The sequence below is a fragment of the Oncorhynchus mykiss genome, chromosome 12, assembly GCF_057628025.1.
Source record: "Oncorhynchus mykiss isolate SJ-2025 chromosome 12, ASM5762802v1, whole genome shotgun sequence".
Classification (NCBI taxonomy): domain Eukaryota; kingdom Metazoa; phylum Chordata; class Actinopteri; order Salmoniformes; family Salmonidae; genus Oncorhynchus; species Oncorhynchus mykiss.
The window spans coordinates 32,001,720-32,016,440 of NC_143033.1; the positions used below are offsets into that span (position 1 = coordinate 32,001,720).

At 42.8% G+C, this 14,721-nt stretch overlaps 1 protein-coding gene across 2 annotated transcripts in view; it reads left to right on the forward strand.

Moving 5' to 3' along the window:
* The window catches only part of LOC110537442 (glycerophosphodiester phosphodiesterase 2), a 69,154-nt gene that overhangs the window by 18,239 nt on the left and 36,194 nt on the right, over positions 1 to 14,721 (forward strand). Inside the window, exon 2 of one of the 2 annotated variants that reach the window (XM_021623495.3) lies at positions 2,781 to 2,958. In XM_021623495.3, coding sequence (XP_021479170.2) covers positions 2,839 to 2,958 — 120 coding nt within the window. In that variant the 5' untranslated portion in view covers positions 2,781 to 2,838. Of the gene's footprint in view, positions 1 to 1,457; positions 2,959 to 14,721 lie in introns of both variants that reach the window. The other variant, XM_036937394.2, reaches the window with a different exon arrangement.

Sequence of the window (14,721 nt, forward strand, 5' to 3'; positions counted from 1 at the left end):
AGTACATATTTCCCTCGATCCTGACTAGTCTCCCAGTTCCTGCCACTGAAAACATCCCCACAGCATGATGCTGCCACAACCATAAGGATGGTGCCAAGTTTACTCCAGATATGAAGCTTGGTAGTTAGGCCAAAGAGTGTCTGTTCTGATGAAACCAACTCTTGTTTCTCATGGTTTGAGAGTCTTTAGGTGCCTCTTGGCAAACTCCAAGCGTGCTGTCATGTGCCTTTTACTGAAGAGTGGCTTTCGTCTGGTCACTACCATAAAGGCTTGATTGGTGGAGTGCTGCGGAAATGGTTGTCCTTCTGGAAGGTTCTCCCATCTCTACAGAGGAACTCTGGAGCTCTGTCAGAGTGACCATCGGGTTCTTGGTCACCTCCCTGACCAAGGCCGATTGCTCAGTTTGGCCGGGCGGCCAGCTCTAGGAAGAGTCTTGGTGGTTCCAAACATCTTCCATTTAAGAGTGATGGAGGCCGCTCTGTTCTTGGGGACCTTCAATGCTGCAGAAATGTTTTGGTAACCTTCCCCACATCTGTGCCTCGACACAATCCTGTCTCGGAGCTCTACAGACAATTCCTTTGACCTCAATTCCTTTTGCTCTGACTTGTGCTGTCAACTGTGGGACCTTATATGGACAGGCATGTGCCTTTCCCTATCATGTCCAATTAATTGAATTTACCACAAGTGGACTCCAATCAAGTTGTAGTAACATCTCAAGGATGATCAATGGAAATCGGATGCACCTGAGCTCAATTTCGAGTCTCATAGCAAAAGGTCTGATTACTTATGTAAATAATATATTACTTTTTTTTTTTATTATACATTTGTACATAAAAATCTAAAAACCTATTTTCGCTTTGTCATTATGGGGTATGTATGGATTGATGAGGAAAACATTTGGAAAAAGTCAAGAGGTCTGAATACTTTCCGAGTACACTGTAGATGAGATAATAGACAAAAAGTTGAATCATGTTCTGTTTTACATGTAATTAATACTTTCATTGAATGTTGGAAAGTGCATCACATGTCGTTAGGCCTAGTCTCTCATGACAGCCTCAGCTGATTTGGTTCTGGGTGCTGAGGTTGGGTTTGGCTTGATATGTGTTGAATTGAAAGGACATTAATTTGTCATTTTGTCCATTAAAACATGGTATTGGTCCTCAGTATCAAGTGAGTTGCCAGAGGATGGATGATGTGTTTCAGTCCTACAGATATATAGTATGATTTCCTTTCCTAGTCACACAACATTAAGAATTTATTGTAATAAGAATTTTTCACAATAATTGAGAAGGTTGCAACTTGAGATTGTTCACTCTTTTATTATGGGACCAGGCTGCTTCATCCAAAAAGTTCATAATTAATGTGAATATGTTTTACCTACTGTTTCAGAGCACCTCTCCAGTTTCTCATTACTTTACTCATTTCAAATGTATATATTGTATTCTATTTGCCCCCAGGTGGTAAGGGTAGGTAACAACACATCCGCCACGCCGATCCTCAACACGGGGGCCCCTCGGGGGTGCGTGCTCAGTCCCCTCCTGTACTCCCTGTTCACTCATGACTGCACGGCCAGGCACGAGTCCAACACCATCATTAAGTTTGCCGATGACACAACAGTGGTAGGCCTGATCACCAACAACGATGAAACAGCTTAGGAGGAGGTCAGAGACCTGGCCATGTAGTGCCAGGATGACAACTTCTCCCTCAACGTGATCAAGACAAAGGAGATGATTGTGGACTACAGTAAAAGGGGGACCGAGCATGCCCCCATTCTCATCAACAGGGCTTTAGTGGAGCAGGTTGAGCTTCAAGTTCCTTGGTGTCCACATCACTAACAAACTGTCATGGTCCTAATTCACCAAGACAGTAGTGAAGAGAGCATGACAAAGCCTATTCCCCCTCAGGAGACTGAAAAGATTTGGCATGGGTCCTCAGATCCTGAAAAGGTTCTGCAGCTGCACCATCGAAAGCAGTTAGAAAGAGAACTGAAGGTCAATGTTTCACAAAATCGACTCTTGTTTTGCAACTGTAGACAATTGACCCATTGGTTGTGTCTAAGTATTATGAAGCCATGAGGAAGGTTCATACTACAGTAGTTGCATTGAGACACTTTCAAAGGTATTGTTTACGTAATACTGCTGTTTAAATGACTGTCAAGATGAAAATGTTGAACGACAGAGTAATAAAATAAATGATAGACAGTGACTCCAGAACAGAGGTGTCAGCAATTTGAGGAAAGGTTTCCTTGTTCTCCAAAAGGGTATGAAAAAGCTATCTTTGCCAAGAGGACATTTTTAAACGCAACCAAGACAACCAGCATTTTAAAAAGCATGAGGCAAATGGGAGCTGAATATACTGGGCCTCTTTCTCGAGCAGGCTATTCTTTTAACAGGCCATTTTGAAATATGCTGATGTGTGCTTGGTTGCCAAGAACTCATTAATCATAGGATGGTTGGAGGCTTCGGATGGAAGAGTTACCATGAGTAAAGGTAAAGAAACCAATCCACTGATCCACAATCCGGCTACCCCAGTTACATGACTAAGGCACAGAATATTCATGCATGTTTTTAGGATTTATAGGGTTCCTGTTGTTCATCACAACAATCACCATGGAGTTCAGTTACTGGAAAGACAGTCATCATGTTGAGTAGCTGGAAAATATAATAAACGGTATTCCACACAAACACTCCTTTATCTTCCTTCAAGTTACTTTATTCTCTCCAAATGATCTCTCCAGTTTTTAATTATCTTCAAGATGTTTCGGTCTTCTTCTCCTGCAGGCTTCCTTGTTCAGTGTGGAATGCTAGCGGACCGGTGGCGAGCCGAGGCTGAAGGAGCATGGTGAAGCACCAACCCTTGCAGCAGGTCTATGAGAAGCAGCTGTGTTTGTCCTTCCTCACTGGGATCTATGGCTGCCGCTGGAAACGCTACCAGCGTTCACATGACGACAGCTCCAAGGTGAGAGACAAGACTTCTGCAAATGTCACAAGATGTTCTGTTGTGGACAAATGATAGGTGTATTTGTACATTCTCTTGTCATACAAATCAGTGGAATGTCTGAGAGCTAGATTGTCCTGACCTTTAAATGCACCTGCTGGCAACATGTCTGGACTTGTTACTGAGGACCACTCTAGTCCTCAATCAGTCAAATACATTATTAAAGGTCACACTATTTAAAAATAAGATGGAGAACAAGCTATAGGATGAAAAATACTGGCGTTTTGGGCGCAGGTACAGCCAACTAGCGCTAGCTAATGCTACCTACAAAATAATATTGTGATATGTAACTGTATCGATTCCCCCCCCCCATCACTAATAACCAGTAGATCCACTGAATGACCGTTAGTCATAATATCTATTTACCCACATGGATTGAGGCCCAAACAGAGAATCTGTGCTAATGTTGCTTAACTATGCTTTGAGCTCAAAAGAAAATGCTTTGGATCTCCTCATGTGACATTTACTGAGCAGCAGGAGACCGCAAAACATCAATGGTAATGATGAATTACCAATATAGGGATTGATAGACCTTCATAAGCACAATTAGTATTTTGTGTGTGAGTGTGTGTGTGTGTGCGTGCATGCATGTGTGTGTGGTGTGTCTGTGTGTACATGATGGAGGAAAAAAGTGGGCTAGACTGTTTATTAGGCTGTCATTAACATTGCTGCAGCATACCTGATATAGCTCCATGTCCCTAAGTGGAATCAACATGTTTAAACCAGAATGATCTTTGAGAAACTGGTTACTGTTTGACGTTTGAATGTTTATGGATTGGCTGCTTTGCGTCAATCCAATTAACATAATAAGAAAATCCCCATAACAATTTGTCTGTTTCAGCTAGAGATATGGGCTGCGTCTCAATTCACCGCATCTGCCTATGTTGGCGTTCTGCATCTGCGGTGGAAAGTGGCAGAGCTACAGTACTGTTTGACAGACCGGTAGTCTTCTCACAAAAATGTTTGTAGCGTGCGAAAGGTTTGGCCTACAAACTAATATAACCACTTGAAGGAAAGAGGAGACTCCCACAAACACGATGGTGTTCTCCCAGTACCAGGAAGTTTGGAAGTATTTTGTGCTCCAAATAAAGGGGTTAAATACGTGTAAAAGAAATACATATATTTATATGTACTGAACAATAATATAAACGCAACATGCCACAATTTCAAAGATTTCACTGAGCTAGTTCATCTAAGGAAATCAGTCAATTGAAATAAATTCATTACAACCTAATCTATGGATTTCACATGACTCAGAATACAGATATGCATTTGTTGGTCACATATACCTTAATAAAACCAGTCAGTATCTGGTGTGACCACCATTTGCCTCATGCAGCGCGACACATCACCCTTCGCATAAAGTTGATAAGGCTGTTGATTGTGGCCTGTGGAATGTTGTCCCACTCCTTTTCAATGGGTGTGCGAAGTTGCTGGATATTAGAAGGAACTGGAATACGCTGTCGTACACATCGATCCAGAGCATCCCAAACATGCTCAATGGGTGACATGTCTGGTGAGTATGCAGGCCATGGAAGAACTTGGACTTTTCAGCTTCCAAGAATTGTGTACAGATCCTTGCGACATGGGGCCATGCATTATCAAAAATGAGGTGATGGCAGCGGATTAATGGCATGACAATGGGCCTCAGGATCTCATCATGGTATCTCTCTGCATTCAAATTGCCATTGTTAAAATGCAATTGTGCTCGTTGTCCGTAACTTATGCCTGCTCATACCATAACCCCACAGCCACCATTGGGCTTTCTGTTCACAACGTTGACCTCAGCAAACCGCTAGCCCAAACAACGCCATACACGTGGTCTGCGGTTGTGAGGCCAGTTGGCCAAATTCTCTAAAACAAAGTTGGAAGTGGCTTATGGTAGAGAAATGAACATGCTGGACATTCCTGCAGTCAGCATGCCAGTTGCAGTCAGCATTGTGTTGTGTGCATTTTAGAGTGGCCTTTTATTGTCTGTGTAATGACCATGCTGTTTAATCAGCTTCTTGATATGCCACACCTGTCAGGTGGATTAATTATCTTGGAGAAATGCTTACTAACAGGGATGTAAACAACTGTGTGCACAATTTATTTTAGAAATAAGCTTCTTTATGCAAATGAGCATTTCTGGGATCTTTTATTTTAGCTCGTCAAACATGGGACCAACACTTTACATGTTGCGTTTATATTTTAGTTCAGTGCATATTCCTGAGCTTTCTTATATTTCCTATACTGTATACAGGACAGACACTTCAAAACCTTATTCCTTATGATTTTTTGGGGGGACTGTATGTTTTGCCATTTAGGCATGTGTTATTCAATGCGTTTATGGGCTATAGAAGACGAGGCCAAATTTAATATGTATATTTTTTTATACCTACATTGGTCCTACAATTCTAAATAAAATAGCTAAATGGTCCATGGTATGGCCATCTTAAATCCATTCCATATGCTAGTTTAGTCTGAAGTCTGTTTATTGAAGAACTGCCTTATTCAGACCATGGGTGGGTGATGGATGATTTTCCAACAAATTTGTTAGTGAGATTATGGCAGTGGTAGAGGCTTGTTTGTAAGCAAAACAAAGTCAGGAGACATACAGTATCACTTGCAGGGGAAAAACAGTGACAAAGGAAACTTGACTGAGATACAGTAACCTGACACGTGTGAGATGGGGCACAACAATATCAGTCAGCCTGCAAGGCAAGAGCCTGCCTGTATATGACCTTTGCCTTAGGCTTCATAGAGAGAAATAAGATACAGTATTATACGCCTTATAATAAGACATTATAGTTCATATATGCTTATAACAGGTAATATAGTGTTATACCTGTCAGCTCTCTGTAAAATGTTACAGAGGGAGGCTGCAAGTAATGTGCATAGGTATAGAGGTCAGTGTGTACTATAACGCTAAACTCCTTTTCAATGGCTAGCAGGACACAGTTCTACCCATCCTGTATTGAAAGCTGATCACACCTCAGGAATATTTGAACAATTTTCCAAACATACATACATAAAGAAAGACAGACAGACATTATTCAGTTGATTCAAAATAATAGTTTCCAAAATACAGTTATTGTCTTGTTATGAAATGCAACTCAAATTCAATGTTCTGTAAATAGTGGTCTGTATCAGCGAGGAGTAGTCATCCAACTCTGCTGCTCATTGTAAAGTTTTAGCTTTATGGCAGGCATTGGCAGCCATAAGCTTAGTGTAGAAGTCAATGGGGTGTTTTAATGTAATACTTTGACCCAGACTCCCAGCTGTGTGTGACGCAGACTGGAGTATTACAGCCACTCCTGCTGTACTTGACTTGTCATTAGACTATAAAGACCCAGTAGGTTGTCCATAAATTAGGCCAGTTAGGGAATGTGTAAGCGGGGCATTAATGAAGTGCTGACCAAGAGGAAAAATACGAACATACAGCTGCACGCCTACTTTCCCTCTCTCCATTTACAAAGCAGAATGTAGTCACTCACACACACATGCACACCAAGGTTATTATAGTTTTGTGTTTTTATATTAGTATATATTTCTATTAGTTTCAAGATTTTTATTTGAAATTCAGTTTAGTTTCAGTCAGTTTTCAGATCTGATTTACTAGTTTTTAGTTAGTTTAAGTTTTATAAAAACATTTCTATTTAGGTTTTATGTTATTTGGTTTCAGTTTTAGTGTTAGGGACAGAAAGTAGCCTATGTGTGGGAGGCTAGGAGCCATTTATGTTTTGTATAGTTTTGGTGTTTTTTGAGATGTCACTTCTTGCCACTGTGGTGCAGTAATGGCATAAGGTGATGGGTCAGGTCCTGAGTTATAGTCCAAGATAGACACCCGTTGTTTTAAATGTAATTTACTCACGTTCACATACCCCGTTTCATGGTGGTTGCCATCTGCTTTATAGAGCCGATAGCTAGCACTCAGTGTGCACTGGAACAAGCGCGAGCAGCGTCATCACATCATCCAGAAGCATGGCAGACATTGAACAAAAATATAAACGTAACATGCAACAATTTCAATGATTTTACTGAGTTACAGTTCATATAAGGAAATCAGTCAATTTAAATAAATTAAGAACAGTCATGGGCCCACCCAATTGGGAGCCAGGCCCAGCCAATCAAAAGCCCACAAAACGGCTTTATTACAGACAGAAATACTCAGCTGTTTCATCAGCTGTCCGGGTGACTGGTCTCAGATGATCCTGCAGGTGGCGGCTCCCGCAGGAGGCTGCTTATGGTATAGAAATTAACATTAAATTCTCTGGCAGCAGCTTTTGTGGACATTCTTACAATCAGCATGCCAATTGCATGCTTCCTCAGAACTTGAGACATCTGTGGCATTGTGTTACAAAACTGCACATTTTAGAGTGGCCTTTTATTGTCCCCAGCACAAGGTGTGTAATGTGTGTAATGCACCTGTGTAATGATCATACTGTTTTATCAGCTTCTTGATATGCCACACCTGTCAGGTTGGTGGATTATCTTGGCAAATGAGAAATGTTTACTAACAGGGATGTAAACAAATTTGTGCACACAATTTGAGAGAAATGTTTTTTGTGCGTATAGAACAATTCTAGGATAATTTATTTCAGCTCATGAAACATGGGACCAACACCTTGCATATTGCGTTTATTTTTTTGTGAAGTATAAATGTTAATATCTTTGGCTGTGAGTTATGGAAAAAAATATTTACTTGACTAAAGGTGATGACTAAGGTGTCTTATTTGCAATTTTCAGTGTGGACTACTCCATGGCAATTATCTTTTTGGGCTTGAATTCAGCTAAACTGCAATACCGAAAGAAAAAAAAGTCCACTGGGTACAGTGGAAAGTGTGCTTCTAGACCGGAACCCTGTGGCCTTGGTCAGGTCATAGGTTAGGTTAAGTTTAAAGGTACACTCAGTGAGATGTTGTAGCTTAATGAAGTAAACAGTAGTAGTGGGTCAATTTCCACCACAACCAGGAGCATTGTAGTGCGAGGTTAAACTTCTCAGCTGTTTTGGTCCCGTAACTACCCGGTTGTAGCAGCGTGACGCACACCCGTGCACATGTGCAGATACTCTGTGTGACTATGTGAGAGCAAAGTCTTGCATAATGTTCATCTCATTGGGTGTGTTCGAGTAGTAAGGCTAACAACACCAACTGTACGGAAGTCGATGAGTGTAGTTGGGAGAGATGAATCTGTGACAGCTGAACAGCAAGGCTCAGATTAACAGGCATATTGTTTATAAATGTTGAAATAAGCGTTTCTTAATCCCCATATTTAAAAAAAACATAACATGTGTATAATAAATTGGTAAGAGAGTCTCAAATGTCACTTTCATTTGTATCCTCTGTTCTGCTTGTATGTTTAGAATCGCTTTAAAGTTGCAGTCACATCTTTGGTCACGTTCGTGGAGGTCAACCAAAAACACCCTAATGATTAGCCAGACAAATATTGCCTTCCACTAACCAGGAATTGTCTGCATGGTGCAGTTGGTGAGGATGCAGCTAACAAAACACGTTCCCAAAACGTTAGAGAATGTTCCCTAAAGAGTCTCATTAGGTCATTAATTAACGTTTTCATAGGAATGTTTCCATTATGTACAAGGAATATTTCCAAGAGATCATTCCCTTAATGTCAAATAGAACTTACCCAGAACGTGGTTACCAATTTAAGATATTCATGTTCTAGACACGTTTCATGGTAACGTTGCAACAACATTGTGTCCAGACGGTTGCCGTGTTCTCAGAACATAAGATATGAATGTTCTAGACATGTCTCATGTGTCCAGTTTTCTGAGGGTTAGGAGAATATTCCATCAACGTCCCACCAAACATACACAGAACATGGTTGCCATGTTCTCAGAATCTAAGATGTTAATGTTCTAGACATGTTTCATGTTGCAAGAACATTTCTCTGTATCAGTTGTCAGAACGTCGCCTGATGTTCCCAAAGAAACAATACCCCCAAAATGTATGTTTCGTTAACATAATGCCTTGTTACTTTTGCAGAGCCAATCAAGGCCCTGATTAGTGAACCACTGATCCATTCATAGGTCTTTGTCTTTTGGCAAGGTTAGGGATACTTTCACACCGACACATTGCTTTTAACATGCAGTTTTCAACTTACATATTTTACATAAATAATTTCATTGTGCATGTTCATGTATATAGTAATTATTAATCATGTCTTCACCTGAGATTTAAACTCAAAACCTCTTGGTCCACGATACTCTGATCTTTCCACTACGCTACCATGTCTGTGTCAGATGTCAGTTAATCTGACGAGTCTCATCGTTGATTTGACTTACTTATTTCAGCGATTTTTAAAGGCTTTTTGTATAGTTGTCTAATGTTGGTGGGGCATGTTAACCTGTTTTATTGTTACTCCGGAATCACTATGATTGAATAAAAATAGTTTTTCTTGAGTGTACTTTTATCAGAGCTGAGATTTATATCAAAGTTGCATTCATCTATTCCTTACACCAATCAAGTAGATTCATCTACATAAGTTCCTAGGTAGGAGGAGTTTCTTCTGGACAGGGCCTAACTATAGTGGCCCAATAAGCACATGCCCTTCAGATATCCCTTATTGGGACAGTGGTTAGGGTGTTTAACATTGTTGCTGGTGGCCTCGGATTGAGGTAATATACAGTTGAAGTCAGAAGTTTACATACACCTTAGCCAAATACATTAAAACTCAGGTTCACAATTCTTGACATTTAATCCTAGGTTAAATTCTCTGTCTTAGGTCAGTTAGGCTCACCACATTATTTTAAGAATGTGAAATGTCAGAATAATAGTAGAGAGAATTAATTATTTCAGCTTTTTTCTTTCATCACATTCCCAGTGGGTCAGAAGTTTACATATACTCAATTAGTATTTGGTAGCATTGCCTTTAAATTGTTTAACTTGGGTCAAAGGTTTCGGGTAGCCTTCCACAAACTTCCCACAATAAGTTGGGTGAATTTTGGCCCATTCCTCCTGACAGAGCTTGTGTAACTGAGTCAGGTTTGTAGGCCTCCTTGCTCGCACACACTTTTTCAGTTCTACCAACAAATTTTCTATGGGATTGAGGTCAGGGCTTTGTGATGGCCACTCCAATACCTTGACTTTGTTGTCCTTAAGCCATTTTGCCACAACTTTGGAAGTATGCTTGGGGTCATTATCCATTTGGAAGACCCATTTGCGACCAAGCTTTAACTTCCTGACCTGACTGATGTCTTGAGATGTTGCTTCAATATATCCACATAATTTTTCTGCCTCATGATGCCATGTATTTTGTGAAGTGCACCAGTCCCTCCTGCAGCAAAGCTGGGATGGTGTTCTTCAGCTTGCAAGCCTCCCCCTTTTTCCTCCAAAAATAACGATGGTCATTATGGCCAAACAGTTCTATTTTTGTTTCATCAGACCAGAGGACATTTCTACAAAAAGTATGATCTTTGTCCCCATGTGCAGTTGCAAACCGTAGTCTGGCTTTTTTATGGCGGTTTTCAACCACCCAAATCTAAGGGTATGTAAACTTCTGACTTCAACTGTGTATGTATATGTATGTACATTTTGTACTGCTCTTGGCATATAATTATTGTTTGGATAACCTTATTTGCTATTTTGTATTGAATAATTATTGTAATGTTTGTTTGTGTCAAGGGATGGGCTATCAACTGGTAATTTGACACGAAAATACAAATGAATTCATACATTAATTTGTATAGATCTGAAACAACTTGATACCCTACATATACAAAAGTATATGGACACCCCTTCAAATTAGTGGAGTCGGCTATTTCGGGCACACCTGTTGCTGCCAGGTGTATAAAATAGAACACAGCCATGCAATCTCCATAGCAAAAACATTGTCATTAGAATGTCCTTACTGAAGAGCTCAGTGACTTTCAACGTGGCACTGTCATAGGATGCCACCTTTCCAACAAGTTAGCTTATCAAATTTCTGCCCAGCTAGAGTTGCCCCGGTGAACGGTAAGTGCTGTTATTGTGAAGTGGAAATGTGTGGGAGTAAAAATGGCTCTGACGCCAAGTGGTATGCCACACAAGCTCACAGAACAGGACCACCGAGAGCTGAAGTGCGTAAAAATCGTCTGTCCTCAGTTGCAACACTCACTACCGAGTTCCAAACTGCCTCTGGAAGCAACGTTATGAAATGGGTTTCCATTTCCGAGCAGCTGCACGCAAGCCTAAGATCACCATGTGCAATACCAAGCGTTGGCTGGATGGGTGTAAAGCTCGCAGCCATTGGACTCTGGAGCAGTGGAAACTCATTTGCTGGAGTGATGAATCATGCTTCTGTTACGGTTTTCTTCTGTCGAAAGAGAGGAGGACGAAAATGCAGCGTAGTTATCTTTATACATCTTTAATGAAGATGATAAATGAACAATATACAAAAAAAAAAAACAAGAACCGTGAAAAAAAAAAAAACAGCCCTATCTTTTAAAAATTTTTTTTATAAAAATAATTTATTATCATCAATACCATTCATTCTGTACAACTCATAATTTCCATACAAACTCAAATAGTGGTATTTTAATTTAAACAAAACAAAAACCCCAAACAAAACCTCAGGGGAGCATCTTCCCTCCCCGTCATCCTACAAACTACCTTTCCCTATCTCCCCGTCCCTAATCTATCCCCTTACAAATCTAAATGACACCCAGCCCTAAACCCCCCTTCCACCTCTCCCGGGCAGCATGCTGCCCCCACTTCCTCTCCTCCCTCTTCATCCTCCCCCTCAAATCTCCTTCCACCCTCCTCACTATCCCTTCCACCCCCCAATCTCTCCCTGTCTTCACCATGTTCTGCCTGGCTTCCCACAGCCCCCATTTAAAGAGACTCATGAGAAGCCAGAGCAGAAACCTGTCCCTATCCGTCCCTCTCGCTCTCCCTACACCTCTCTCTAACCTGGCCCACGTCAATACAAAATCCCCCCTTACCAAACCTAACAACACCCGTGCCCTAGCCCATACTACTCCGGCAAAGGCACAGTCCCAAAAGACATGGCGCACAGTCTCCTCCCTGCCACAAGAAGATCTTGGACAGGTGGGGGATTGCACCAAACTATACCGGTACATGATGGAACGTACCGGCAAGCACTTATGGAGGCTCAACCAATTCAGGTCCTTGAGCCTGTTGTCCAGACCCCGCGCCTGCCCCGATGGGACAAAGCATGCGTGCCCTGGCGACCCACTCGCACCTGCCACTCCACATGAACTGAAACACAAGCCTCACTAGAGGCCTCCTCAGACTAGCCGGCAATGGGTAGATGTACGCCAAATACAAAAGAGACGGCAACACATCCACCTTTAGAACCAGGACTTTGCCCATAAAAGACAAATACCTAGCCTTCCACATTGCTAGCTTCCTCTGTACCACTGCGATACGCATGTTCCAGTTTAGCGTCGCTGAGCCGGAGGTCTCAAAATGGACCCCGAGAATCCTCAGGGCCCCCTCACAGAGAGATAACCCCCCGGGCACATCCATTCTACCGCGCCATCTTCCGAAAAACTTGACGGAAGACTTTGCATGGTTCAGAACTGCTCCTGACGCTCGGGTGAAATCCCCAAAGATGGCAAGGGACCTTGTCAGGCACGAGTCCTTGCACAGCAGCAAGGAAGTGTCGTCGGCGTACTGCGTCATCTTAACACGCAGCCCACCACTTCCAGGGATCAACAAGCCTTCCACCCCTGTGTCTGCCCTAATGGCAGCCCCCAGAGGCTCCATGTACAGAACGAAGAGGAGAGCCGAGAGTGGGCACCCCTGCCTGACCCCAGACGAGAGGTCAAAAACGTCACCCAAGTGACTATTTACACTAACTCGGCACCCCGCTCCGACATATAATGTACGAATCCATCCTATGAACTTCTCCCCAAATCCTAATCGACCTAACACTCTGAATAAAAATGATCTATTCACGCGATCAAAGGCTTTCGCCTGATCTAGCGCTGCTACCATTAAAGGCAGCCCTCTATCTTCAACCCAAGCGATGGAGTCCCTGATTAACTGTAGGTTCCATCTAATAGAGCGGCCCTCTACCCCGCACGTCTGATCCTCATGGACGACGTAGGGAAGGGCTGTGCGCAACCGGTCTGCTAAAACCTTTGCAAGTAGCTTGTAATCTACACACAGCATGGTCAACGGCCGCCAGTTGCCAAGGTCTGTTACTTCCCCCTTCTTATATAAAAGTGACAGCACACCAACAGCCATTGATCCCCCCGGGACCCCCGTCTCAAGGATGGCCTTCAAGACTTCGAGGACCACTGGTCCAAGTATACCCCAAAACTTGAGATAAAACTCAGCCGGCAGCCCATCTATCCCAGGCACCTTCCCTTTTCCCATCCTCCTAAGAGCGCTCTCAACCTCTTCTAACCTCTTCAAGTGAGATCTGGGCCTCCATCACTTCTCTAATGTCCTCCGGCAACCGCCTGGACAAGTGTTCTAAAAACACATTTCCCTGCTCTACATCTATTTCCCTTTCCTTAAATAAACCTTGGAAATGATCAGTTGTCACCCTGACCATATCCTCTGGTTCTCTAACTATACTACCATTTTCTTCACTAACGCCATGCATTACCTTCCTACTCTGTCTGGCCCTAACGGACTTAAAGAACATTGCAGAACAAGTTTCATTGTGTTCTAGAAAGCCACTATGCGCATGCTCCAGGAAAGCTTGAGCCTTCCGCTCCTGCAACTCCCTGAGCTGCGCCTTTAGGGTTGCGGATCTCTCCCAGTCAAACGACCCGCCGAGGTTGCCTGCCTCGTACTCGAGTTCAATTAACCTTTGGATACGATCCACCTCCCTCCTCTCCTCCCTTTTTTTTCCTCTTGCAATACCCTATTATAAAAGCCCTAATCCTCACCTTAACTAATTCCCACCACTCTAACACCCCCTCGCACATGGACCGGAGACCCTCAAGTCTCCAAAAGAAACCATAAAACCCGTCAACAAAAGCCTGCTCCTCCAGCACATCCCGATCTAGCTTCCAGTACCCCCTACCAAAGAGGCAGACTGGCGACCCCACCTGCAGGAGCACCCCGTCGTGATCCGAAAAGAAAACAGGCAACAGCCACCCAGACAACTTACCCAAAGACCTGGGTACGAAAATATAGTCGAGCCTCCGCTCAACCCCCCTGGAGTTGCGCCATGTAGGACCGTCCATTTTCGGAGTAGTGTGCAGACCACCATCTACCAGACCATGGCAAGCCATTAGCCTGGCAATGGCGCCTGCACTGCTATCCCCCCTCTTCCTAAATCTGTATTAAAATCCCCCCTATCACTAATTTCCTATTTGTGACACACAGGGGTGTCAGACAGTCCACCATCTCCCTCCTGTCTGCCACCACCTGTGGTCCATACACCACCACTAATCTAAAATTACAATCCCTTATCGTGACATCCACCCCTATAACCCTCCCCTGCATTACCACAAAAGAATCCTCCACTTTAACCTCCCTGTGCCCACACAAAATCCCTACCCCCGATGAGTGCACCCCCCCAACACCCCAAACCGACTCCCCCTTGTCCCACTCCCTCTTAAACCTATTAACATCCCCTCCATCCCTCAGGTGAACCTCCTGTAAAAAACAAAAATCAAACCCCACACCTTCCAAATAACTAAAAACCGCCCTCCTCTTAACACAATCCCTTAAACCCCTTACATTTAAACTAACAAAAGTCAAATCAGACCCCATGAAAGAATAAAATAAAAACATGTAATACACTCAAATTCTAAACCCAGAC